The following is a 21,624-nucleotide window of genomic DNA, read 5'->3' on the forward strand; positions in this document are numbered from 1 at the left end:
AGTCCATCCTAGCTACCTTTTCATTGGTTCCCCCGCTTCCGGCTGCGGAGAAAGGAATTTGCCGTCGCCAGTCAGAGCCCCACGCCGGGCTGCCTCGGTATGTTTTCGGAGATTCAACCGCTCGTTGCTACCCCCAATTACAAACCAACCCATCCCACCTACTGGTCTCAACTGACGACACGTCCTCATTCCAAACCGCCCAAACGCCACTTCTACCGACGGTACCGATTTCACGCCTGTCCTTGTGCATTTCGGCTGTACCCTCAACGAGACTGATATCTGTCCGGTACTTGCTCAGCACCTACGACGCCATTACAATGTCGTTTCTCGGTGGCGCTGAATGCTCGACCTCCGGCAACCCGCTCAGCCAGTTCCAGAAGCACGTTCAAGATGATAAGACCTTGCAAAGAGACAGGCTGGTGCAGCGAGGGCCAAATGCGCTTGCTGGCGGCTTCAGAAGTGCTGGAGCGAGCACCCCGCAGGACGAGGTAGGTAGACCCCGCATCGTTAAACTTGTTATTTGAATTAACCAGCGCGGCAGATGATGAACGGTTTTCTTAATAACGGTCCCGGTCTTCAACAAGAGCTTCCTATGCAGAACGGTGCTGTCCGAATAGATCCCTCCCAAGGTGTGCACCTTCGCGCGAACTCTACATCGCCGACGTGGGCGAACGACTTCCAAAACCAGGCCGCTATGGAATCTGCATTCAATGCTCCGCCAGGTACACAGTTTAGTCCCGAAGAATTTTCCCGCTTTCGACAGATGAACCAGCAGCCCTCGTCTGCCAGGGCAAGTCCCATGCCTAACCAGATGGGCCAGCAGCAGCCAAGAATGGGAATGGGCATGAACATGGGAATGAGCATGGGCATGGGATACAACAGCATGATGGGCCAACCTATGTTCCAACCGATGTATCAACAGCCCATGCAGCAGCCGCAGCAGGACGTCAAGGGCAAAGGAAAGCTGGTAGAGCTAGATGATAACAAGTGGGAGGAGCAGTTTGCTCAGATGGAGCTGCAAGAAAAGGAAGAGCAAGAGGCCAAGGCCGCTGAGCCCGAACTGGAGGAAATGGACAAAGGTATGCAATCCGAGACGGGATTTGGGGATTTTGAATCAATATGGAAAGGTATCCAAGCTGAAACGGCAGCGGCAAAAGGTATGGTCGACGAATCAACGTTCGATAAGTTCGACAGCGAGGATTGGGGCGCAGATTTCACTGGTATGAATAGCGATTGGGGACGACTCGGCGATCCCGTAGTGGAGAACTACCTCTTCGAAGAGGACAACTTCTTCAGCGATGAGAAAAACGCCTTCGACGAGGGTGTTCGCATCATGCGCGAGGGAGGAAACCTCTCTCTTGCGGCTTTGGCCTTCGAAGCGGCTGTTCAACAGAATCCAGATCATACAGAGGCTTGGGTGTACCTCGGTTCAGCGCAGGCACAGAATGAGAAGGAGACGGCGGCGATTCGGGCTCTGGAACAAGCCCTAAAGCAGGACCCAAACAACTTGGCTGCACTCATGGGACTGGCCGTCTCATACACCAACGAGGGCTACGACAGTACCGCCTACCGCACGCTCGAGAGGTGGCTGTCCGTAAAGTATCCACAAATTATCGCTCCGAAGGACTTGCATCCTATGGCCGAGATGGGCTTCACCGACCGTCAACAACTGCACGATAAGGTTACTAGCCTCTTCATTAAGGCAGCGCAGCTCAGCCCAGATGGCGAACACATGGATCCCGACGTCCAAGTCGGACTCGGAGTCCTTTTCTACGGCGCTGAAGAGTACGATAAGGCAGTCGACTGTTTCACTGCTTCTCTCCACTCATCCGAGCTTGGCACTACGAACCAGCAGGAGCAGCTACACTTGCTCTGGAACCGCCTGGGCGCCACCCTTGCGAACTCAGGTCGTTCTGAGGAGGCCATCGCGGCGTATGAGAAGGCGCTGAGCATCCACCCTAATTTTGTCCGTGCACGGTATAACCTTGGTGTCAGCTGCATCAACATCGGCTGCCACGCCGAGGCTGCCTCTCATTTCCTGGCCGCGCTCAACATGCACAAGGCCATTGAGAAGAGTGGCCGCAATATGGCGTACGAGATCCTTGGCGGCGGCGATGGCGTCCGCGGCGGTACCAACACCGCCCAACTCGATGAGCAGATCGACCGCATGACGGCGCAGAACCGGAGCACGACCTTGTACGACACTCTTAGGAGGGTGTTTACCCAGATGGGTCGTCGCGACCTGGCTGAAAAGACTGTTGCGGGTGTCGACCCTGAAATTTTCAGGAACGAGTTTGACTTCTAAGCTGCAATATCTGGATTTGGGATTGTACAGTAGCGAGATCCAAAGCATCAGACACGAACCAACCATGAGTTTCAGGCCAGGAATAAATGAGCACCATGTTTAATGAGCATCGAAATGGGGCGGTAGATGTCTTATCAACTCATGTGTCCCTAAGCAGGGGGGGGGACGAGACTTGAATGAGAAAAAAAGAAGCTAGTTTGTAGTATTCTTTGTCCTGATGCGCAAATGTGATGCTTGTGATATAATAAGTTAGAGTCTTCAGAATGCGCAAGGAATAAACAGGCTCAGCAATTGTTCGAATTGAGTCTGCTCGCGGGTTGACTGGATTGCTCTTGCAGATTGTCACAAACTTGTGACATTTGAAGTTATCTTGTCTTAGTGTGGATTATTGAGAACGTCTGTTCCGGGGTCTAGTGGAAGGCTCAGGCTGTCAGAGCCCATGAGCAAAATGCACATCAACGGAATGACCGAAGGACTTGGCCAGTGTCATTGTCGCGTTGTCTCTTCAAGACGAAAGCTATCTGGAAAATTCTTCATGGATAATGAGATGATATGTAAAGATGGATTTTTACCGCAAGCCTGGCTGAAACTGATCTGGGATGCAATACGCAAAATGCAGAAGCCCGCTTGGAAACCCATCCTCATTTGCTTCTAGTTCCAACTGCCGGACGGTGAGATGTACCCTTCGTTGGGCGTTCTAGTTTCCCACCTTTCGTATGTAGTGAAGTCTCTAGTCTCCGTTTGTTAATGGAGATGAGTTACAGAACTTGTTCTCCTTTCACTCTAACTGTAAGCCCCCCGCCTTGATGAAGTACCGCTGGTTTTTTTTTTTTTTTTTCCTTTAATTTCTTATTGCCCATAACCGTGATGCTGTATTAAACCAATTCAATTGTGTATCCCTGTAAGAAGACTATCGAGTCCGTCTGTTTTCTGTTTAGCAGAATTTCATTTGCATGTCACCCCTTTCAACTGTTGGTTGTAATTCTAGATTCTTTATTTTTCTTTCTGTGTTGTAATTATATGCACCTGAACCCTGTCTCACTCACCAGCCCAGTGGGATCATTCATGCAAAATCAACATTCACATTACATCTAAATTCACCGGATCTCATTAATCACGCTGACTGAAAAACTTTTGTGTAGATAAAATATTTATATGTACATATATCTAAAGTTATATGCTCTATATATAACTAAAAGCAAACCCAAACTCCAGTGCTATGCCGTGATGCCCATGTATCTGATCATATTATCATACCATCCCGCAGCAAATGCTTTAAGCGGAGGCGTGGGCCTTGAGGTACTCCTTGCTGAACTCGTAGGTGTTGTAGCCCTCGTTGCTCTTCTTCAGGTAGAAGGTGGAGCGGTCGTAGGGGGTGAGGGGCAGGTTGTTCTTGACGCGGAAGACGAGGTCAGGGTTGGAGATGAAGTAGCGGCCGAAGGCGACGGCGACGTCCCACTTCTTGTAGCGCTCGTCGACGGCCCAGCGGGCGCTGTCGCTGAGGTAGCCGCCGGCAACGACGACGGGGGAGAGGTTGTCCCACTCCTCGAGGATGAAGTCGAGGGTCTGGGGGCGGTCCTCGGCGAAGGGCTGGACGTCGTCGGTGGGCTGGCGGGGCACGATGCCGAGGTTGACGGGGTTGCCGACGGCCTCGACAAGCGAGAGGTAGGCGAGCTTGTAGCCGGCCTTCTTGAGCTCGCGGACGATGTAGATGGTCTGCTCCCAGGTGTCGGTGCTGTAGGACTCCTGGAAGGTGGCGAAGGGGCTGAGGCGCAGGGCGACGCGCTCGGCGCCGATCTCCTCAACGACGGCCTTGATGATCTCGAGAAGGAAGCGAGCGCGGTTCTCGACGGAGCCGCCCCACTTGTCGGTGCGCTTGTTGACCGAGTCGCGGGTGAACTGGTCGATAAGGTAGCCGTGGGCGCCGTGGATCTCGACGCCGTCACCACCGGCCGCGACGACGTTCTTGGCGGCGTTGCGGAAGTGGTTGATCTTCTCCCAGATCTCCTCCTCAGTCAGGGCCTCAGGGGGGCAGGGGCGGCCGGTCATCTGGATGTCGCTGGAGGAGCAGTACTTGTAGCCGCGGCCCTTGACGAAGTTGGGGTCGGCAGCACGGCCGAGAGACCAGAGCTGCTGGAACATGTAGCTGCCCTTGGCGTGAACGGCGTCGTAGACCTGCTTCCAGGCAGCGCACTCGGCCTCGGTGGAGAAGCCGGGGAGGTTGAGATCGCCAATATCAGCGGGAGAGATGGCGGTAGCCTCGCTGATCAGAAGGGTTCCCGGGGTCGAGGCACGGTCGGCGTAGTACTGCGCAACCATGGGGAGGATGGGGGCACCGTCATCGTCGGCACGGTAGCGGGTGAGGGGGGCCATGACGACCTTGTGGGAGAGGTTCATCTTGCCCATCTTCATGGGCTGGAAGAGCTTGGTGTTCTCGGCGGCCATTGTAGCGATTTGAAGGGTAGAATTAAAAATGGAAAGGGGGTATCATAAAAAGTAAACCTCTAAAGCGAATAAGATTGTGTGAAAGATGAGGTGAGAGATTTCTTTGTCGGTGTGTTTGTGTCTGTCTGTTAAGGACCTTCTCTTCACTTGAAGCGGACGGCTCGAGAGTATTTATGTATGTTCACGACTTCGTGTAAGTCAACCCAGAGCCCACCGAAGCGTTGCCGTAGAAGCATCTGGAGGGTCCCGCACGGCCGAGAAGACACACTCGGCAGTGTCCCCACATCCAGATCTGCCCGCATGAGGCTGTCTGAATCATTGAATTGAAGAAGTTTTTCTTGACAGGGCGGCTTAGAAATGGGGGGTGGTCCCTCCGTGGTGGTACACACCACGGCGACAACTCGGAGAGCGGGTCAGAAACGCTTCTGTGAAGTTCTCGGAGGGGAGAGGGGGTAGCTCTTTGCTGACCCTTCCGAGCGGTGAACCCGAAAGCAGACGTGTGGCCCGTGGCATTCGATCTGTAATCTGCTGTTCTCTCATGTACACTATGCAACGCGCGGGTTCCTAGTAAGGAAGTGTTCTCGAACAAACCCACGTTGTTAGACTATTCAAGGTTTAGTGTACAACACCGCAAGGGGCACAAGCTTGGCGCAACTGCTGGAGAAGAGTAGAGAAGAAAAAAAGCCTGGGCAGCGAATCACCATCAAGGCTAGATCTTCAGCCACGTCGGTCGCCAGTCTGCTTAGAAATCCGATAGTACGATGTCAAAGAGACTGCAAGGCAACGGGAGGGGGGCCAAGGTGGGGTCTGCCTTTTTTTCTCAGGGACGGGAATGACGTCTCCAGTGTCAGGGATCCAGGTTCAAGGTTTGGAGACGCCCTCTATTTTTTTTTTGTGTGTGTCTCTGGCGCCTTAAGGATGAATACAGCTGCTAACTTTAAAGTCGGAGAAAAGTTGTGACGTGCTGATAAATGCCACGAGGGAAGCATGCACCAGCACGGCAATGCAGACCCACTTGCATCAGACACCAACTTCGGGATTCCACCGGGAACAACTCAACATGTCTCCAAACCATACAGGAGAGGCCAGTGCTGGAAAATTATGAGGCTTGTTTGTGGATATCTGGTTCGTTGTCACGGAGCGCATACATGTGGGGAGCAATCAGGGTTCTCTCCCGATCAGAGATTTATGCGGAAATGCGAACCATCAGGTAATCAATCAGACAGCGGCGCCCTTTCCGGCGTCTCTGTCCTGTTTCCGCACTCTGCACTTATACTGCGTACGTAAGAGCAAGCTTGGAGCAACCCATAATTCCATGGCACTGTTGTGGGTTTTGATCTCGCAAGTTGGATCCATCAACAGCTCGGCTCTTGCTCCCTTTCTTCGACCTCTTCACCGCTCCCTGTCCATCGGTGTTTAGGCATGCATGTGGCGTTCCTTATCTCCTAAATCTACATTTGTTACATTCTGCGAAATCGCTCAGCCACTCCCGCCACGGCGGCCCGCTTCAGTGCATTCGCCAAGGGTGCACTCCTGAACCGGGGTGACTGATGCCAACCTGTAGGTAATGCCCAGATCTGGAATACGAGAGAGCCTCGTGTGAACCTCAATGTAAGCCTGGACTATCAATCCCCAAACCCAAGGGGAAACACGGCACTCGTTGAATCTCTGGTAAGACCAGTGAAACTTCCATTTGGCCTGGAACGAAGCGACATGAACCGCCAGCTTCAATGAACCTGACACCCGACGATCGTTAACCCTCTCCGAATCCCCTCACTCGCCACCCCCATAATTCTTTATATACCTAATGCCATGCTCATCCTAATCCGTCGACTAAGACGGACCACCCTCCGCTCCCTCCTGCAGCTCGTCTTCTTCCTCCTCGCCCTAGACGCCTACTTAATTGTCCGCAACCGCCCCGTCACTGACTACCCGGACCACATCCCCCCTAGACACCCAGGCAACGAAACCTTCTTCATCGCCAGTATCCACCGCAACAATGGGCCCATACTGGGCCAGCCCATGTCTGAGAACATCCTGAAGCTCGTCGACTACCTCGGCCTAGACCGCGTGCACTTCTCCGCCGTCGAGTCGGGCTCCCAAGACGACACCAAGGACAAACTTTCTGCTCTCAAAGAGAAACTCGACGCAAAGGGCGTCCAAAACACCATTTCCCTAGGCAAGACGGTCCATGAGCAGCTCGACGAGATCCACGACCGGCCCCCGGCGTCCGGCCTCACCCCGCCACCGCCGGGATGGATCTGGAACGCAAAGGAGGGTCACTTCGACATGCGCCGCATCACGTATCTCGCCCGCGAGCGAAACCGCGCAATGGAGCCCCTGAAGGCCCTCGGCGAGAAGGGCGTAAAGTTCGACAAGGTCATCTGGCTGAACGACGTCGTATTCGAGACCCTGGAAGTGGCCATGCTGCTGGGCACTCGCGGGGGCGACTTCGCCGCCGCCTGCGGGATGGACTTTACGCTGTGGCCGTACTACTACGACACCTTCGCCCTCCGCGACGACCTGGGGCTGAAGACGGCGTCGTGGTACTGGCCGTGGTTCCACAGCGCCCGCGCGCGGGCGTCGGCGGAGGCGATGCGGCCTGTCCAAGTCAAGTCGTGCTGGAACGGCATCGTCGCGTTTGATGCGGCGCCGTTCTATGCCGAGACGCCGCTGCGTTTCCGGGCCATCGACGACAGCCTTGCGGCGTTGCACCTCGAAGGGTCCGAGTGCTGTCTCATCCACGCGGATAACTACCTCAGTCGTGAGAAGGGCGTGTGGTTGAATCCCAACGTGCGTGTTGGCTATAATGAAGAGGTGTTTCGCCAGACCAGGCTGGACAGGTTTCCGACGCCATGGACGGCGGTGGTGGGCATATGGGCCAACAGATACCTTAGGGCCCGGAACAGCATTCAACTTGGGCTGGAGGCGTGGGTGGTTGAGAAGAGGCTACGACGGTGGGTTGACGAGACTCCGACGAGTGAACTGCCGCGGAAGGAGCCAGGTAAGATGTGTCTCATCAATGAGATGCAAATCATGTGGATGAACGGATGGAAACACATATAGAAACACATAGGTAAGCCCAAGGCTGCCCCAACATCGGTTACGGTCGATTTCATATTTCGTATGTGGTTAATAGACTGGTCTATAATGCCATTTCATGGTTGTAATAGTAAAACAAATCACCACCCCGCATAGATGCGCGGACATCCGTTCACCATATAGAGAGAGACTGAAGGGCCCCTCCAAGTACACCGCCGCCAAACGCCGACTCTTTCTGTTGATAATACACAGCCCGCCCAAAGAGTTGTATTGCAGTTTCCCGATCCTGTCATGATGTAATCTCGTGCTTCCCGGTCCGTTTATTTATTATGCCAAACGAAATTCCGCAGGGAGTCCCATTCGCTGCTCTGCACGTAAATGTAGTTCATACTGCTGCGTAGGCTGGGCTGCAGGTCCTGTGGGTGCCAGCGGAAGAGGTACATGACCATGGCCCAACTGGTACTGGCGAAGACGGGCCAGGCGTAGTGGCTAATCTTGGCCGAGAGGTCCTCGCGGCTGACGACGGGGAGACCCTTGCCAGGAGCGACGGCGAGACGGGCCAGGCCGAGCACGACGCGGGCGAAGACGTAGATGACGATCTGCTGGTTCACACTCGAAATCTTGCCATTGCGGGAGCGACCGCCGAAGACGAAGTAGCCGCCTAGCAGACCGGCGAAGAAGGAGTCGTAAGGCCCTTCCTTGCCTGGGGTGGGGCCATAGTTTTTGAGAATATACATTGTGAGTTTGTAGATTGTCGCAAACTTGGCGAGGTTGCGAGCGTGCGTTCGTGTTGCACGGAATACTAGGCTTGCTTTTTGGCGGAATCTATGGGAGAGACGACGTGTTAGCGGCGCTGATGTCTCTGGGGGATGGGATTGGGAGGATGAACGTACGTTCCCGAGCGGAAAAGGAAAATCATGCTATTAGTCGACAAAAGTTAGCAATGTATCTGGTGATCATAACTTGGGATCGGGATGGCGACGTACACAAGCGCATGAGGAAAGCGGACTTTGGCGCCGTAGACGGCGCCATTGCGGGCTCCTTTGACGACGGCAAGGATGTCATGGTATTTCGGGTCGAGAATGATGCGCTCGATAGCGGCCTATGCTGCGCGTCAGCTGTCGGTGTTTTTCGAGGGTACACCTTCGAACAAGACGTGTTCTAATGCCTACCTTGAGGCCATCGAGAGCGGCGAGCGACATGTTGGCGACAACTACAGTTTGTTCTGGCTAGCCTCGGCAAATGCAGGTTGTCGCAAGGAGACAGTGGACACAGCGACAGGCGGTCGCTCTTCAATTGGCAGGCTCCCACTCAGCGCATGGGTTTTCGACGAGATACGAAAAAGGATATGCTGGACGGTATAAAGAGCGGCAGTGTAAGAAAAATGAAACTCGGTTGTGTGAGGTTTGGGGTCGGCGCTGGGTATAGGATAGCGGCATGGTCGATTATGGCAAAGAGGTGTGGGCGACGTGACGGACGGTACAGTACCTCGGATGTCCATGGCTTCGGCTCTGGGCGAGTCACGCCTGCGGTACAAACACGCTGTGGGCATTTGCTGGAGCTGGGCTACTTCCCCCCAGCCCCCGGTTCCCCCACATGCCCCCTATGACGCACGGGTCTGGAAGGCGCTAATCCCTCCCCAGGAATGCCCGTCCGGGGAAAGGCTTGGTCACTGAGTTTTTGGCATGTGATGAGGAATGCGAATTGTGACGGGACGAGAAAACGGTCGTCTTGTCATTCTGACGCTGGTACTACGAATCACTGAGAAAAAACTTTGGACGATTATTTAAAAAAGCCTTGATCTAGCCATCTCTGTTAACTTCTTCCAAAGAAGATTCATTTTGTTTCCGCTGCATAACACTGCATCGCCTTCTGGAAGTCAGAATACAAGACAATGTCACTGCTGAAGTGAAGAGCCCATGTCTCGGCGTCACCCACGTGGGATCGGATTCCATGTGAATCTGGCTTTGCCACTTGGCACCCTGAAAACGGAGTGACATCCGAAATCCCACTTTGCACATGCTTTAGGTCACATCACCATCCCCGACTCTATCATTCAGTCAATTCAACTCTGGTTGATTAACTAGTGATGAAAGGAGCTACTACTTTTCAACCGCTGAAGCATTCGTCTCATGAAACTGGCGGTCGTCTAATGAAATTATGGGGTTTGGGCCTTCTTCTAGCGGCTTTGTGACTTTTTCTGAGATGCAGTAGGCCGGCTAATTGTAGGATAGATCCCGGGTTTGGATTCTATCAAACCTTCCTCACTGGTTTCGTCACGCTCCCTCTAGAGCTTTTGTGGCTGGCTTATCATAGATGAAATACTCGGTTTCACATTATCTACTGCTTAAATATAACGCATATGCAATTGGAGCCGGATTGGGTTTCCCCCTTTTCAATAACAGCCGCCCATTCTTACTTTTTAGGTTCACACACTGCGATGAATGGCGATACCACACCTGTATGCGCAATCAGTAAAGGTTCCCTCTGGAAGACCGCATAAGCACTCACCGCTGAAAAACAGCCTTCCGGTTTTCGCATCGTGCACAACTGTCGTCGTGCCAGGAAGCACCTCTCCCTCGCCATCCTCGATAATCTTCTCCCACGTGTAGGCACCCTCACTATCCTTATGGATGCGCACAGCAGCGCTCTTGGGTCTTGCGTTGAAAGGGTCCTCAAACGACTGCAGGATCTCGGCACCTCGCGGGAATACTGCAGCGTATAGGTCGCCCTTACTGTCCACGGACAGATTGTCAATGCCATAAGGCACAGGGATGTCTGCCACCCATACGAGCCCATTGTTGTCGGGTCGGACGCGGAACACCTTGACTCCACCGAACAAGGCGCTTGGAACGTAAATGAGGCCGTCAAGACCACGGACCAAGCCGTTGGGCACCTTGAGGTTGGTATAGACGCGCTTGCATCCCGAGGCCGAGCAGTAAGCTACATCACCGTGGCCCATGAACCCGCTCAGAAAGAATCCCTGGATAGGTTGTTAGCGGTAAATCCAAGGAATTGGGGCGTAATCACAGGTCCTTACCAGTCCCCTCTTTTTGTCGCCGCTGTTGTTGGTGAAATAGAAGGAAGTGCTGGAAAGAGCAGCTATTCTGTTAGGACTAGAGATGTTTGCATTAGCTAACGTGCGGATATGCTTCAGCCCCGTGGCCAAAGGACCGGTCTCAAAGACCTCGATGGTGGAGTTGGCGCCCTCGTGCGCCTCATCGAGTACCTCGCCAGTAGCAGGGTCAATTGGCGGCCGGTTGTTGACTACAAGAAGCTCCACCCGGTCACCATTGGGAGCATCGATACCCGTAAAGCCCACGAGTTGAAGCAAGCCATCGCCAGCAGTGCCTGTGAAGCCGGGGGTTGAGAGAGTGCGATACTCGAACGCATCGCCTTTGGGCTTATCAATGTCAAGAGCAACTATGGCATCTCGAGTCGAGCGTCCAGAGACGTTAAATTGATGGGCGCTGACAGTGTCAGTAATCGGCCTTACGAACTGACTTGGGATGTGTCCAGGAAGTCCTACTTGGGCATCCACCGCTGGCGAGCCAAGGAGTCAGAGCAGGCCAGGAAGAGCTGGCGTGTCGACTCCGACAACCACATGTCCTCGCATGCTTGTAGCCGGGGGTCCTCAATCCGGCGACAATCATAGGGGAAGTCAGAAAGAGGCTGGATCGTCTTGCCGAGGCCGAATGCCAGCTTGATAGGGTCCTTCAGCATGAGCTGCAGGCCCACAGCGATGACGACAGCGAATAAGACGCTGGTTTGCAAAACGAAGCCCATAGTTGCTGATTCAAGCTCTACCAGGCGTACGGGTCAGTGTTGTATGCCGATTACAGTCGGTTTCTAGCACTGGTTATATATGAAATGCAGGGAAACTCGCGGTTGTGACAGCGAGTTTCGTCAGGCAGGTTCAACGCAGGGGTTAAAATCCTTCGGGTATAACCGCAAAGTGTTCTAGGCGGCGGTCCCGCAAGCTCTCTTATTTGAGGGCGGTCTTTAGAGATCGATTCGACTAGCTCATGACAGCTGGACTGACATTTTTTTGCTGTAATAGTTTGAGGCGAATACTGTTTTGGTGGGCCCTCAAATGATGCCAGCCGAGTCTGCGAGATTTCCAAAGGTTATAAACTGTTTGGGGGGTGATGGTTGCGAGCCCCGTGTTGCCAGCTGGACTGCCCTGAGAATGAACCGTGTTTTGTTGCTGCAGGCGGTGTAAACATCGAGCTTACAGTGGGGTTGAACTGGCTGAGGTTCTCCGGCCCACGGGCTCCGTTCCCGTCGGGGCGGGTTCTGTTGAGGCCGATTGCCTCGACATTCCCAACTGCATCGCATCCTCCAGTTAGGACTTGGCGATCTCAGTCATAACTGTACTTGTTGTTCTCCGAAAAAAACTTTTGACAAAAAAGGAAGAGCATTCACCTCGAGCTTGAATCTGCCCATAATCGGGCGATAGCGTCAAACTCCCTTGTCGCCCCCCTCTCAGAGCTTCATCCTGCCTCCCAAAGCTAGAGAAACGTGGCCAGTAAGTTTATCTCACAACCATTCTTCAACATCAATGTTGCAACGCTCAATACCAACATTCAATGCGTCTCCATTCCTCTCTTCCGACATCAACTTCTACGACGCCCGCTCAGGCTTTGTTACCCCAACTGGTATATCTGTTCCTTTGCACTAACTGATGGTACAACCTCTAGACCTATACGGCACCCAACATGTGGTTCCCCAGCCAGCAGGCCATTTCCAAACAGTGTAGGAACCAATGTCCGGAGCTGGCTGTCTCTGTTCAAAGAGGAAATTTGAGGCGTCGCATTCATAGTGCATAGTTCATTCGGAGCCGTGAAGAGTGTTACGGTCTGCCCAACCCGGGCCACCCGAGGCCTTGGGCTACGGCAACACGGGCTGACCAAGTCTTCAAATGCCATTGGCCGCTGGACCATTCAGAATGGCTCAAACATGTAGCGAAGCATTCGTTTACTTATTCGCAATGGAAGTAAGCGCTCATTTGCCCCCGAGACCCGGTTTCTCTACCGCATTTCGACAGCTCAAAATGTTCCAGAAATTGGCTTGAGCTCATGTTAAAGAACCAGCAGTCTGCGTCGAGAAATGGATGCGTCAAACATGCGATACTTGACGAGGAGATTTGGTCTCCAACCAAAAGCAGGCTTGCAGAGTTCATGTCAATGATTCTAAGAGCGCAGCCGCTCTCTCTTCCGTGGCTAGATGTGGCGTGCGGATAACATGCTCGTCTTCTTAAGCCATCTTCTATTCTCAAATACAATCAAGGCAAAGAAGTCCTCAAAAAGGCTGCAACTCGACTCAAGATAGTCGACACCAACAACGGCAGTAGATGCTGTTCAACTACCACGACACAGAAATCGAGGTTCTGTTCATGCTCACCTGCTGTCTCTCAAACAAGACCCTGCTGCACCATCAAAGCCGTATAGCCAGGTCTGTCGGTCGCAAGTACAACATCAATGGCGTCTACGTGGGTTCTCCAGCAAGCAGTGGTTGAAATACACTAAAGGACGTTACCGGTAACAGCCACCAGAGGAACATCAACGTCACTCCAGACTAAGGAATATTGTCAAGATCGATGAACTCCACGGGCTCTGCAGTGACAGTGAAAGCGACCTTTGGACAAGGTACTTCGAGTCGCAATATCACTCGATGCGGATGAGCCATTCGGGGGTGTGAAATCTCTGAGAACCACTACTTGGGATATTCGGAAATGCGGCGAACTGCTCATCTCGAATCAAATTTGCAGACGTCGGATATTCAGCAGGACACCAGTACAATACTGAACGTTCCGCTCGACCGCAACTCTCATTTATGTTCAAAGTCAGCGCCAGACAGAGGGCGACTCCCACGCCGAGTCTCAGACACAACACCTCTTGGACAGAAGGAAAATGTACACAGAGGGTAGACATGCCGTAACCAACTCCGGCATGTCTTCAACCACAGCAGGTGAAACCAAACGTCATCAGACAAAGGCTCGGTAGGCAAGATTAGCCATCACCTGTCGAGTATACAACTCGCATACAACGGACCAAACTCGGCGAAAAAAAGAAGTCCATTCGACCCGGCCGACCCGCCAACCACACGACTGGGCTACAATGCCAGGGACGTCGCCTCCTCTCATCCCAGCTTCATATTGACCGTTGCGGAGAACCTTCCACAAGCAAACAAGCTCGAGTCCTCAGGACAACGGCCGGTTGGCCCAATGGCAAGGCGTCTGACTACGATTCAATCGTGCAATCAGGAGATTCTGGGTTCGACCCCCAGGCTGGTCAAAGAACATCAATTTCTTTTTTCCCCTTGGGAAAAATGGGACTTTTTTTTTTTCCCCGTCTCACTACACACTAAGGTACTATTTTTTGTTTTTGGTGGGTTTTGTGATGCGCGCCAGTGCATGTCTCCACATCACAAACTCTCGGTTTCCACCCGGGAACCAGTGGAAAAGGGTAAATGGTTCCCAGGCGGGAGAAACTGTTCAGCAGGAAGGGGGGGGGGGGGGGGGGCGTGGGAGTGCGGTCCGGCTACGGGGTCCACCAGTGTTTGGAAAGACGGGCTCGCTCCACCACCACGCGCGAACATGGGGAATAGAGGGGAGTACACGGCGACGCCGGTCGTTTTGACAAGCGGCGGGAACCCATCTTCAACGTGCTTGTCAGGTGACAACTTTTTCCCGCTTCATTTAAGGGAAACGTGCATGTTGTGGGGAAAGAATTATAATAAAAAACAAAAAAAGGTGCATGGACGGGGGGCGGGGCGGACGTTGACGCGGCTCAAAAAAACTGACTCGGAACCCCGGCCGAAGGGGAAAATGGCACACGGCATGGCGTGGGAACTCGCCGTCAAAAAGGAGCTCTGGCCCGGCACCGAGGGCCTGGGATGGGCTGGGTGGCCCGTGGTTTTCGCTATGCCGCCCAAGGGGCAAACATCATGAGATCAACACAGAAAGAAGACCGGGTACCAGGGGCGAGACGGGACCGTTTGACAAGCCCGACAATGCTAAAAAAACATTCGGCCATCTCCCCCCTCTGGTGCTCTGGGTTCCCATGACTTCCGGGAAAGAGATGTGTCCGGCGTTCGTTCCGCCTGGGTGACGGGGGGCGGGGAGAATTCCAAAATAAGTGGCCATTGCCTTCTGAAGATGGGTAAAAAAAAAAAAGATGGGAGATTATTATATTTTTTTAATACGTGTGCGCGTAAAAACTGACCGTGGCCCCTCTCTACATGGTTGTTGTTACATGCTACTAGCTTGAATCCTTTGTTTTCCCTTCGGGGATATGACAGATTCTGTTTTCTGCCGTTTGACCCCTCCTTGACCTCCTCCCCTCACTGAAGCATCGGGCTAGACATCGACTGTTAATGCTTCCTTCTGTTCATGGCGCTCCCACGTAAAGAGCCACCGCCCCTCCTTCCGCGCGATATGAATAATCCTACACATCCAAGACAAATATGTCCGAGTAAATCATGTTATACACGTTGTCCTCTCGAGAATCATTGGTGATGTATGCGAGAGAAACCCACATCGCGTCCTCATTTACGCGTTCCAGTCCATGGTCTGGTTCTTCTTCTGCTCCTGTTCCTGCACAGCAGCAGCCTCGACCTCCTGCTGGGTATCCTGCCCGCGAGGACGCCTGTTCCTCATCTCGGGTGCGAACTGGACCTTGACTTGGCGGCCGCGAAGGCTCTGGCCCTGCAGGGCATCAATGCCGGCCTGCGCCGCCTCCGGGGAATGGAACTCGGCATGTGCGAAGCCGCGAGGCCAGCCGGTAGACTTGTCAACGGCCACACGGACGTCCTTGACGTCCTTCAGGATGCTAAAGAGCTGGTTGAGGTCGACATCTGTGGCGTCGAAGGAGAGGTTGCCGACGAAGATTGTGTTCGTCGGCGGGCCGTCGTACGCCTTAGAGTTGGCGCGCGCGGTGGAGCCGGTGCGGTTGCGGCTGTCACGGCGCTGGTTCGGCGTATATATCCGGGACTTGGGCGTGCTCTCCTTCACGGCGATGCGGCGTCCGTGCCAGAAGGTCCCGTCGACGTTCTCTATGGCCTGAGAGACTGAGTCGGCGTGCTTGTAGTAGACGAAGCAGAAACTGGTGTGGTTCAAGATCATGTTAACACAGCCTGCTCCTCATTCAAATCGCGTATAGATAGCGTCGGTGCTGGGAGATGAAATCGGGGAACTTACGTCTTTCTCGGGGGCATGTCAATATGGACAACCTCACCAAACTTGGAGAATGCCTCGGCAAGGTCATCGCGAGGGACGTTGAAGGGGTAGTTCTGGACGAAGATACAGAACTGGCTCGGCGGGGGCACCTCGACCGATTGCTGCTCCGAGGCAGCGGGAGCCTCTCCCTCTTGGGGCTGCTGTGGCCGCTGGGTCTGCTGCTGCTCATCGCGCAGAACGACAGAGCGAGAGAAGGCCCTCGTCGCGGCGGCTGAGAAGCATCGCCCGACGTTGGCGGAGCGCAGGGCGAAGGTGATGGGTTGCGTCTTGGGCGCGGCAGTGGTAGCGGTAGAGATGGCGCTTGCCAAGCTGGCGCGGGTGGCCGCGCGACGGAGGGAGTGCCTACGGTTAAGAGGTTTCAATTAGCTCCAATTTTACTTTGTTAAGACCATGATTTCCTTTCTTCCTTCTTTGATACACATATCAATACAAAGAATACCGGACAAACTTACATCCTGAAGACTGATGGGTTGATGAAGGGGGTGGAAAGGAGAAAGGGTTGATGATGGCGAAAGTGAGCAGATGGAAAAACCGCCGAATGAGCTTCGGACAGAAATTTTGGATGATTGTGACGAGGGTCTTCAGGTCACAGATACACTAAGCTTATTTAGGCGTTAGCGCAGCAACTCTGAGTGGGTATCCGGAGCCGCCACCTGGCCATCCCTGTCGGCAGAGTCTCGACCAGTCATCAGCAGTTTTTCTTCACTCCATATTAAAAACCCTGTCTTCACATTTATCCTGTATGTATATGCTCGACTCAATGGTCTTGGATTCATCTAGGTGATTATGACTCGTAGCTCAAAAGACTACTTGCTTTCAGAGAGAGAGACAGAGAGAGAGAGAGGCCCAAGCTCGTCTCTGAGGGGTACACACTCGACCATCACCGGTCTGTCCTCCGTTGTGGCCGGTCCAGACTGTTTGAAATCCATTTAAACATCAAATCATCGAACCTGTCCCCATGGTTCCCCCCCCCATAACTTTTGTTTTTCTTCCCGACGCAAAGCGATGGACCATGTCTGGTGACCAAAGCTTACATTGCTTTCCCAAGGACCAACGCGTGGGTATATACACACCGGACTCTTCACACCGAACCCGCCCATAACCCCGTGTCAATGTTTGCAATCCCAAACATACAAGAAAATACCAATAACAAGAAAAAGAAAAAGACGCCGTCTGATTTTTTTTTTATCCATCGGCAAAAGGCGAGGGTATCGGGCCGTACCTCGCGGCCCGTATCATACTGGAGGCTCGGTCCAACTGAATGCGAGCCGTTGGCGTATAGCTGGTGTGGACACTCTCAACAAGAGGCAAACAAAAAGAAACAAGTCTCTAGAAGGTGTTCCGAGACGAGGAGCATTCCCCAGAAAAGGTACATAACTGTAATAGAACACGCAAACCTGTTGGTGAAAGGTTGCGGGATAAGATGTGAAGACAAAGCCTTTTGGTGAGTTTAGACCAATTCGGTAATCGTCGGTTCGTCTAATGCGTGCCAGAATCGAGGGTGACTGGTGCGGCTTACGCCTTCGCAGGTAGCAGAGACCATTATGAAGGAGCGGGCCAAAGCACAGCAAGTCTGGCTGGCACTCATGTCTCTTTTCTCACCGCCAGCTCTAGTATCTCTCGGCAGGGCGGTATCCATTAATCCTAGGTGCTTCATATTGAACACCAGTCATTGAGTCGGGGCCGTTGGGGATCGCTCCGTTTAAGCCTCTGATAGGCGGTAACTCGCGTCGGTTGGCGTAGGGGTTAGTCTGGTAAGAGGCCTGTGGCGGAGGCGGTGGCGCTACTTGTTGTGTTTGGGGAGGACCCTGGGCCGTTGGCGGCTGTTGTAGTCGCAGATTGTGCAACTCGTTTTGAAGGCGTTGAATGTCAACGCGCAAATTATGATTGTCTTGCCGCAACCCGTCGTTTTCCTGGACCACTGTCGTATTTTGCTGTTGCACAATGCGAATGACTTCTGACATTCGCTGATGCTCGGAAATCGCTACAAAGGCATGGGTCAGAGGCATTGCAACGAGACAGACATACTCAACTTAACTTACCCTTTGTGAGAATTTCCCACTTGGAGGCTTTGGAGCCCCGTTCTTGGGGCATCAAATCCCGCAATTGGTCAAAAAGTTCCTTCATCTCCGTCCTTCTCTTCCGCTCCGCCAACTTGTGGCTCTTACGCAGCTCGGGCGTGCGGCTGTAAGGTTGGGAACCAGTTCGTGACGCAGCGTCATCGTCGCGAAGATCGCCTATTTGCTTATGTTGCAACGAGTGATGGTGTACGGGAGGAAAGTCGGATGATGTGCTTGAAAGGCGGTTGCTGTAGTCGGCAGGCTCGTCCAAACGCCTCTGGCCGGGAGGCAGTCTCGATTCGGTGGTAAATTGGCTGCTGGCCATAGACTCGGCAATGCTGCTACGCCTTGAGTCGAGATAGGCGTCATGGGGGCCAATCCGCTGAATCTCCTCCTCTGGAAAGGCCCAGGCTTGACCCTTAGTCGGCTCGGCGGCCCGAGCAATGTTACTTGTCGCGGGGCCAGTAATGGCGGGGGCGGTTCGAATGATCTTGGGATTAGGGTCAGGATTTCTGTCATTACTTGGCTGATAGCCGTTGGAGATGCGGTGTACCGATAGATTATCCAGACCGGGACGTGGGTTCCGTTGCTGGTTGAGGGTATTTTGTATAGACGCTGTAGATTGGTTATGGCTTGCGTAGGGAGAATTGCCGCCCAGCCTCATCTCGTGAAAACCCTGATTTATCCTGCTGTCGACACTTTCTCTTCGCGATCCAAGACCCATATGGTCGTGAGCGGTCAGTTGCTGGCCCGATTCCAAGGAAGTTGGACGGTCGAATCGGCGGGGGTCCGCACTGCCAGGTGTCGTCGGCGAGACCATTGAGGCGACGCTCATGTTGCTTTGGGCGGGCGAGACTAGCGGTTGGGGAACAAGATTCGCAGTCACAGGCGAGGGCGTTTTGTCGGCCAAGGAGGACTGGTATCCTGAGCCGGTAGGACTAAGGACGTTACCCACACAAGAGGCGGCAGAGTTGTCTGTGGATGAGTGAGTTAGCTAAATGGTCGTCACACCACCTTTCAGTGACTCCGCAGTCAACATACGCTTGCTCGAAGCATCTGTACTGGAGAAGTAGGCCGAATCACGGTTTTCGTCCGGGTTCAACACCCCTGCCAACCCTGCAGGCAACTTCTGGGAAACAGGCCGCTGAGTCTCCATGATGCGTGTCGACAAAGATTTAGGGAGGAATGAGCGGTGGGTGTAATGACAATCACACGCGACGAGGAATAAGGCTCTGAAATTCTGTCGACGGCTTTTCGAACAAGGACGGCGTAGAATTCCGGGGAGAAAGGCGGAAGAGTTTAATTGGGAGGGGATATTCAGCAGACCCGGTTGCGAACAATCAGATTGCCCGGGACACGATTGCGCTGAACATGCGAACACGTGCAAGCCTCTCTCAAGAAGAAAAAAAAACAGGCGTCTAATAATCGCAGGCTGTTCGGTTCGTAGAAGGTGGAGGGGTTAAAGAGCGTGTGGTATTGGAGGTAATTATTGGAAAAGGCGGTCGAGGACGAGGGCGAGGGCGAGGATTGAGGGTGAGTTTGTGAAGGATGACGGTGAAAGGTGAGGAGGTCAAATTGGACGGAGGAAACAAGGAGGAGAGGTCTAGCGAAGTCCTTAGGTCGGCGTGGGCGAATAGAGGAGAAAGACGGGCTCGAGGCAGTCGGTTTCAAGACTGGGAAGAGCTGGGGGTGGAGGGGATAAGATGGAATTAAACAAGCGGCAGCGCTAGGATGACTTGGCCTGAGCAGGAGAGCCAGACGCAGACGCAGACGCAGGCGCAGAGCCAGAGCCAGAATTTGACCATAGAAAAAAGCGAGACAGAGACAGAGGCGGCGGCGGCCTTCGTACCGTCAGTGTACTGGGGGGAGGCACCATTGCACAGTTCAAGCCAAGGACAGGGCAAGACACACAGGGTTTCTTGGGACCAGGGGGGGTGGTAGGGGGGAGTGAGGGTAAAGTTACTGGGAACTCAGCCTGCCAACCTAGGTATGGTTGTACCTTCCCACTCACTTCCTCTTTTAGAGGGGCAAAGCATCAAGAGAGGGGAGAGCAGGCGCTCCAGAGAAAAAATTAGAGGGCGGTAAAAATAAAAATACAAAGTGCAGCGGGATAGGCAGGTTTCCGTACACTGCAACTTGAACACTAAGTGGCCCTAGCTTTGGCTTTCCAGCACAAGAGAGAATGCCTGCCAGGGCAATGGGGAAGAGGGGAAAGTAAAGATCCATTGCCTTTGTGAAGGTACACACTATGTAGTACATTCTCTCTAAGCCACTGCTGATGATACTGCCACTGAGTGATGTTACCCGTCATCACCAATTTCCACCCCATCACCCATCTCTCTCTCACTCTTCCCCTCTTCCCTTTCATCCATTTGTCCCTCCCCAAACACAATCACCATGACTACTGCCATATCCTTCTCACTCAACCCTCCCAAGAATTAAGGTAAAGATCGTAAGGCAGCAAGCAGGCAGTGTAGCGCTGCGCTACCACTGACAAGGCGCCTCGGGCTGGTACCTTGAATGTAGCGCAGGAGTGGCCCGATCGAGTGCCTGTAACCGTGCATTTTTGGGGTGCCGCTGCCAGTCCACTCCCCCCCTGTCTAGCCCACGCCTTCGAGCACACACGGTATGGGGCATGGGGGAGAGGGGTCTGGCGTCAGTATCGACAGCTAGGCGAGAAAAGTACTTCCTTCTCAGGTATACTCGACTCGGCCTAACTTTTGCGTCCGTACTAAAATTCTTGACCCATCACCTTGTCATTCTCTGCGATGTGGCAGCGTCATGGGCGCAAATAGCGGGACCGCCGAAGCCTACTCGGGGGTTTTTTTTGGGCACGCATGGGCGCTGTTCACGTTTCTTATTTCCCGGCTTGAGTGGTAGTGTATACTTAGCACGTTTGTCTTGCACAAAGCACAAAGATCCCTGTCCCCTGCGCCCAGATGGCGTCCAGAAGGGGCCTGGTCTCGCACAGGTATCGATACGCAAGCCTCGTGGGTGGCCCAAACCATGCTGGGAAGCTCAAGGAGACCTCCCCGATATGAGTGGGGCCGTGGCCCTCACATGCATCGAGCATCTGCTTGTCGTGTGGCACCCTTGACAAGGGTTTTGCTTGTAACTAGTTGTGTGTGCGCTCGTGCCATAAATGTCGTGGTAAGAGTAGCCGTAGTAGTGGTAGGCCTACGGTTGGCGCGTTAAGCATGTGTGTATGTGTGTGTGTTTATTTGTGAGAATTACGTCTGTGTATCTATATACTGTTGTGAGAAAAAAAGGCGAGCAACCGTCTATGCATCCGATACAGATATCCGAGACGCTGTCGATCTCTCTAACCGTGCGCCGTCAGGTCCTGTTGGCTTGTTTTGTTCATTATTTCGGGTTTCTTTATGCATCCTTGTAATTTAGCACGAGTCTTCGAGATCCTGCTACTGCTCAGGCATGGCAACAAGCGTGGCAGCAGATGCCCTGGATTATCTGCATTAGCAGGATGAGCCCCATGCGGTATAAGAGCATGGCATTGTGACGGCATCGGGAGGGCA

General features: G+C 53.4%; 7 protein-coding genes across 7 annotated transcripts; 2 read left to right on the plus strand and 5 right to left on the minus strand.

The window, feature by feature from the left end:
* Window positions 1-317: 317 nt before the first annotated feature.
* CTRU02_208668 (Peroxisomal targeting signal receptor) lies at window positions 318-2,305 on the plus strand (the record flags this gene model as incomplete). Its single annotated transcript, XM_036724913.1, has 2 exons — window positions 318-488; window positions 542-2,305. 2 exons carry the CDS (start codon window positions 318-320, stop codon window positions 2,303-2,305), a joined length of 1,935 nt encoding a protein of 644 aa, XP_036583545.1.
* A 1,275-nt stretch (window positions 2,306-3,580) lies between these two features.
* On the minus strand, window positions 3,581-4,750 carry CTRU02_208669 (NADPH dehydrogenase; the record flags this gene model as incomplete). The annotated part of the gene is made up of 1 exon (XM_036724912.1): window positions 3,581-4,750. One exon carries the CDS (start codon window positions 4,748-4,750, stop codon window positions 3,581-3,583), a length of 1,170 nt encoding a protein of 389 aa, XP_036583544.1.
* Window positions 4,751-6,562: 1,812 nt separating this feature from the next.
* Window positions 6,563-7,816, plus strand: CTRU02_208671 (polysaccharide export protein; the record flags this gene model as incomplete). The annotated part of the gene is made up of 1 exon (XM_036724911.1): window positions 6,563-7,816. One exon carries the CDS (start codon window positions 6,563-6,565, stop codon window positions 7,814-7,816), a length of 1,254 nt encoding a protein of 417 aa, XP_036583543.1.
* Window positions 7,817-8,112: 296 nt separating this feature from the next.
* Window positions 8,113-8,994, minus strand: CTRU02_208670 (Peroxisomal membrane protein 4; the record flags this gene model as incomplete). The annotated part of the gene is made up of 4 exons (XM_036724910.1): window positions 8,113-8,617; window positions 8,686-8,712; window positions 8,779-8,894; window positions 8,965-8,994. The coding sequence occupies 4 exons, from the start codon at window positions 8,992-8,994 to the stop codon at window positions 8,113-8,115; spliced, it is 678 nt and encodes a 225-aa protein (XP_036583542.1).
* Window positions 8,995-10,207: 1,213 nt separating this feature from the next.
* CTRU02_208672 (serum paraoxonase arylesterase) lies at window positions 10,208-11,578 on the minus strand (the record flags this gene model as incomplete). The annotated part of the gene is made up of 4 exons (XM_036724909.1): window positions 10,208-10,251; window positions 10,304-10,775; window positions 10,833-11,262; window positions 11,322-11,578. The coding sequence occupies 4 exons, from the start codon at window positions 11,576-11,578 to the stop codon at window positions 10,208-10,210; spliced, it is 1,203 nt and encodes a 400-aa protein (XP_036583541.1).
* A 3,766-nt stretch (window positions 11,579-15,344) lies between these two features.
* CTRU02_208673 (hlh transcription factor) lies at window positions 15,345-16,423 on the minus strand (the record flags this gene model as incomplete). Its single annotated transcript, XM_036724908.1, has 3 exons — window positions 15,345-15,897; window positions 15,993-16,373; window positions 16,410-16,423. 3 exons carry the CDS (start codon window positions 16,421-16,423, stop codon window positions 15,345-15,347), a joined length of 948 nt encoding a protein of 315 aa, XP_036583540.1.
* A 1,218-nt stretch (window positions 16,424-17,641) lies between these two features.
* Window positions 17,642-19,247, minus strand: CTRU02_208674 (Protein esc1; the record flags this gene model as incomplete). The annotated part of the gene is made up of 3 exons (XM_036724907.1): window positions 17,642-18,015; window positions 18,074-19,066; window positions 19,133-19,247. 3 exons carry the CDS (start codon window positions 19,245-19,247, stop codon window positions 17,642-17,644), a joined length of 1,482 nt encoding a protein of 493 aa, XP_036583539.1.
* Window positions 19,248-21,624: the final 2,377 nt, after the last annotated feature.

Source organism: Colletotrichum truncatum (assembly GCF_014235925.2).
Source record: "Colletotrichum truncatum strain CMES1059 chromosome Unknown Contig_0005, whole genome shotgun sequence".
NCBI classification, from domain to species: domain Eukaryota; kingdom Fungi; phylum Ascomycota; class Sordariomycetes; order Glomerellales; family Glomerellaceae; genus Colletotrichum; species Colletotrichum truncatum.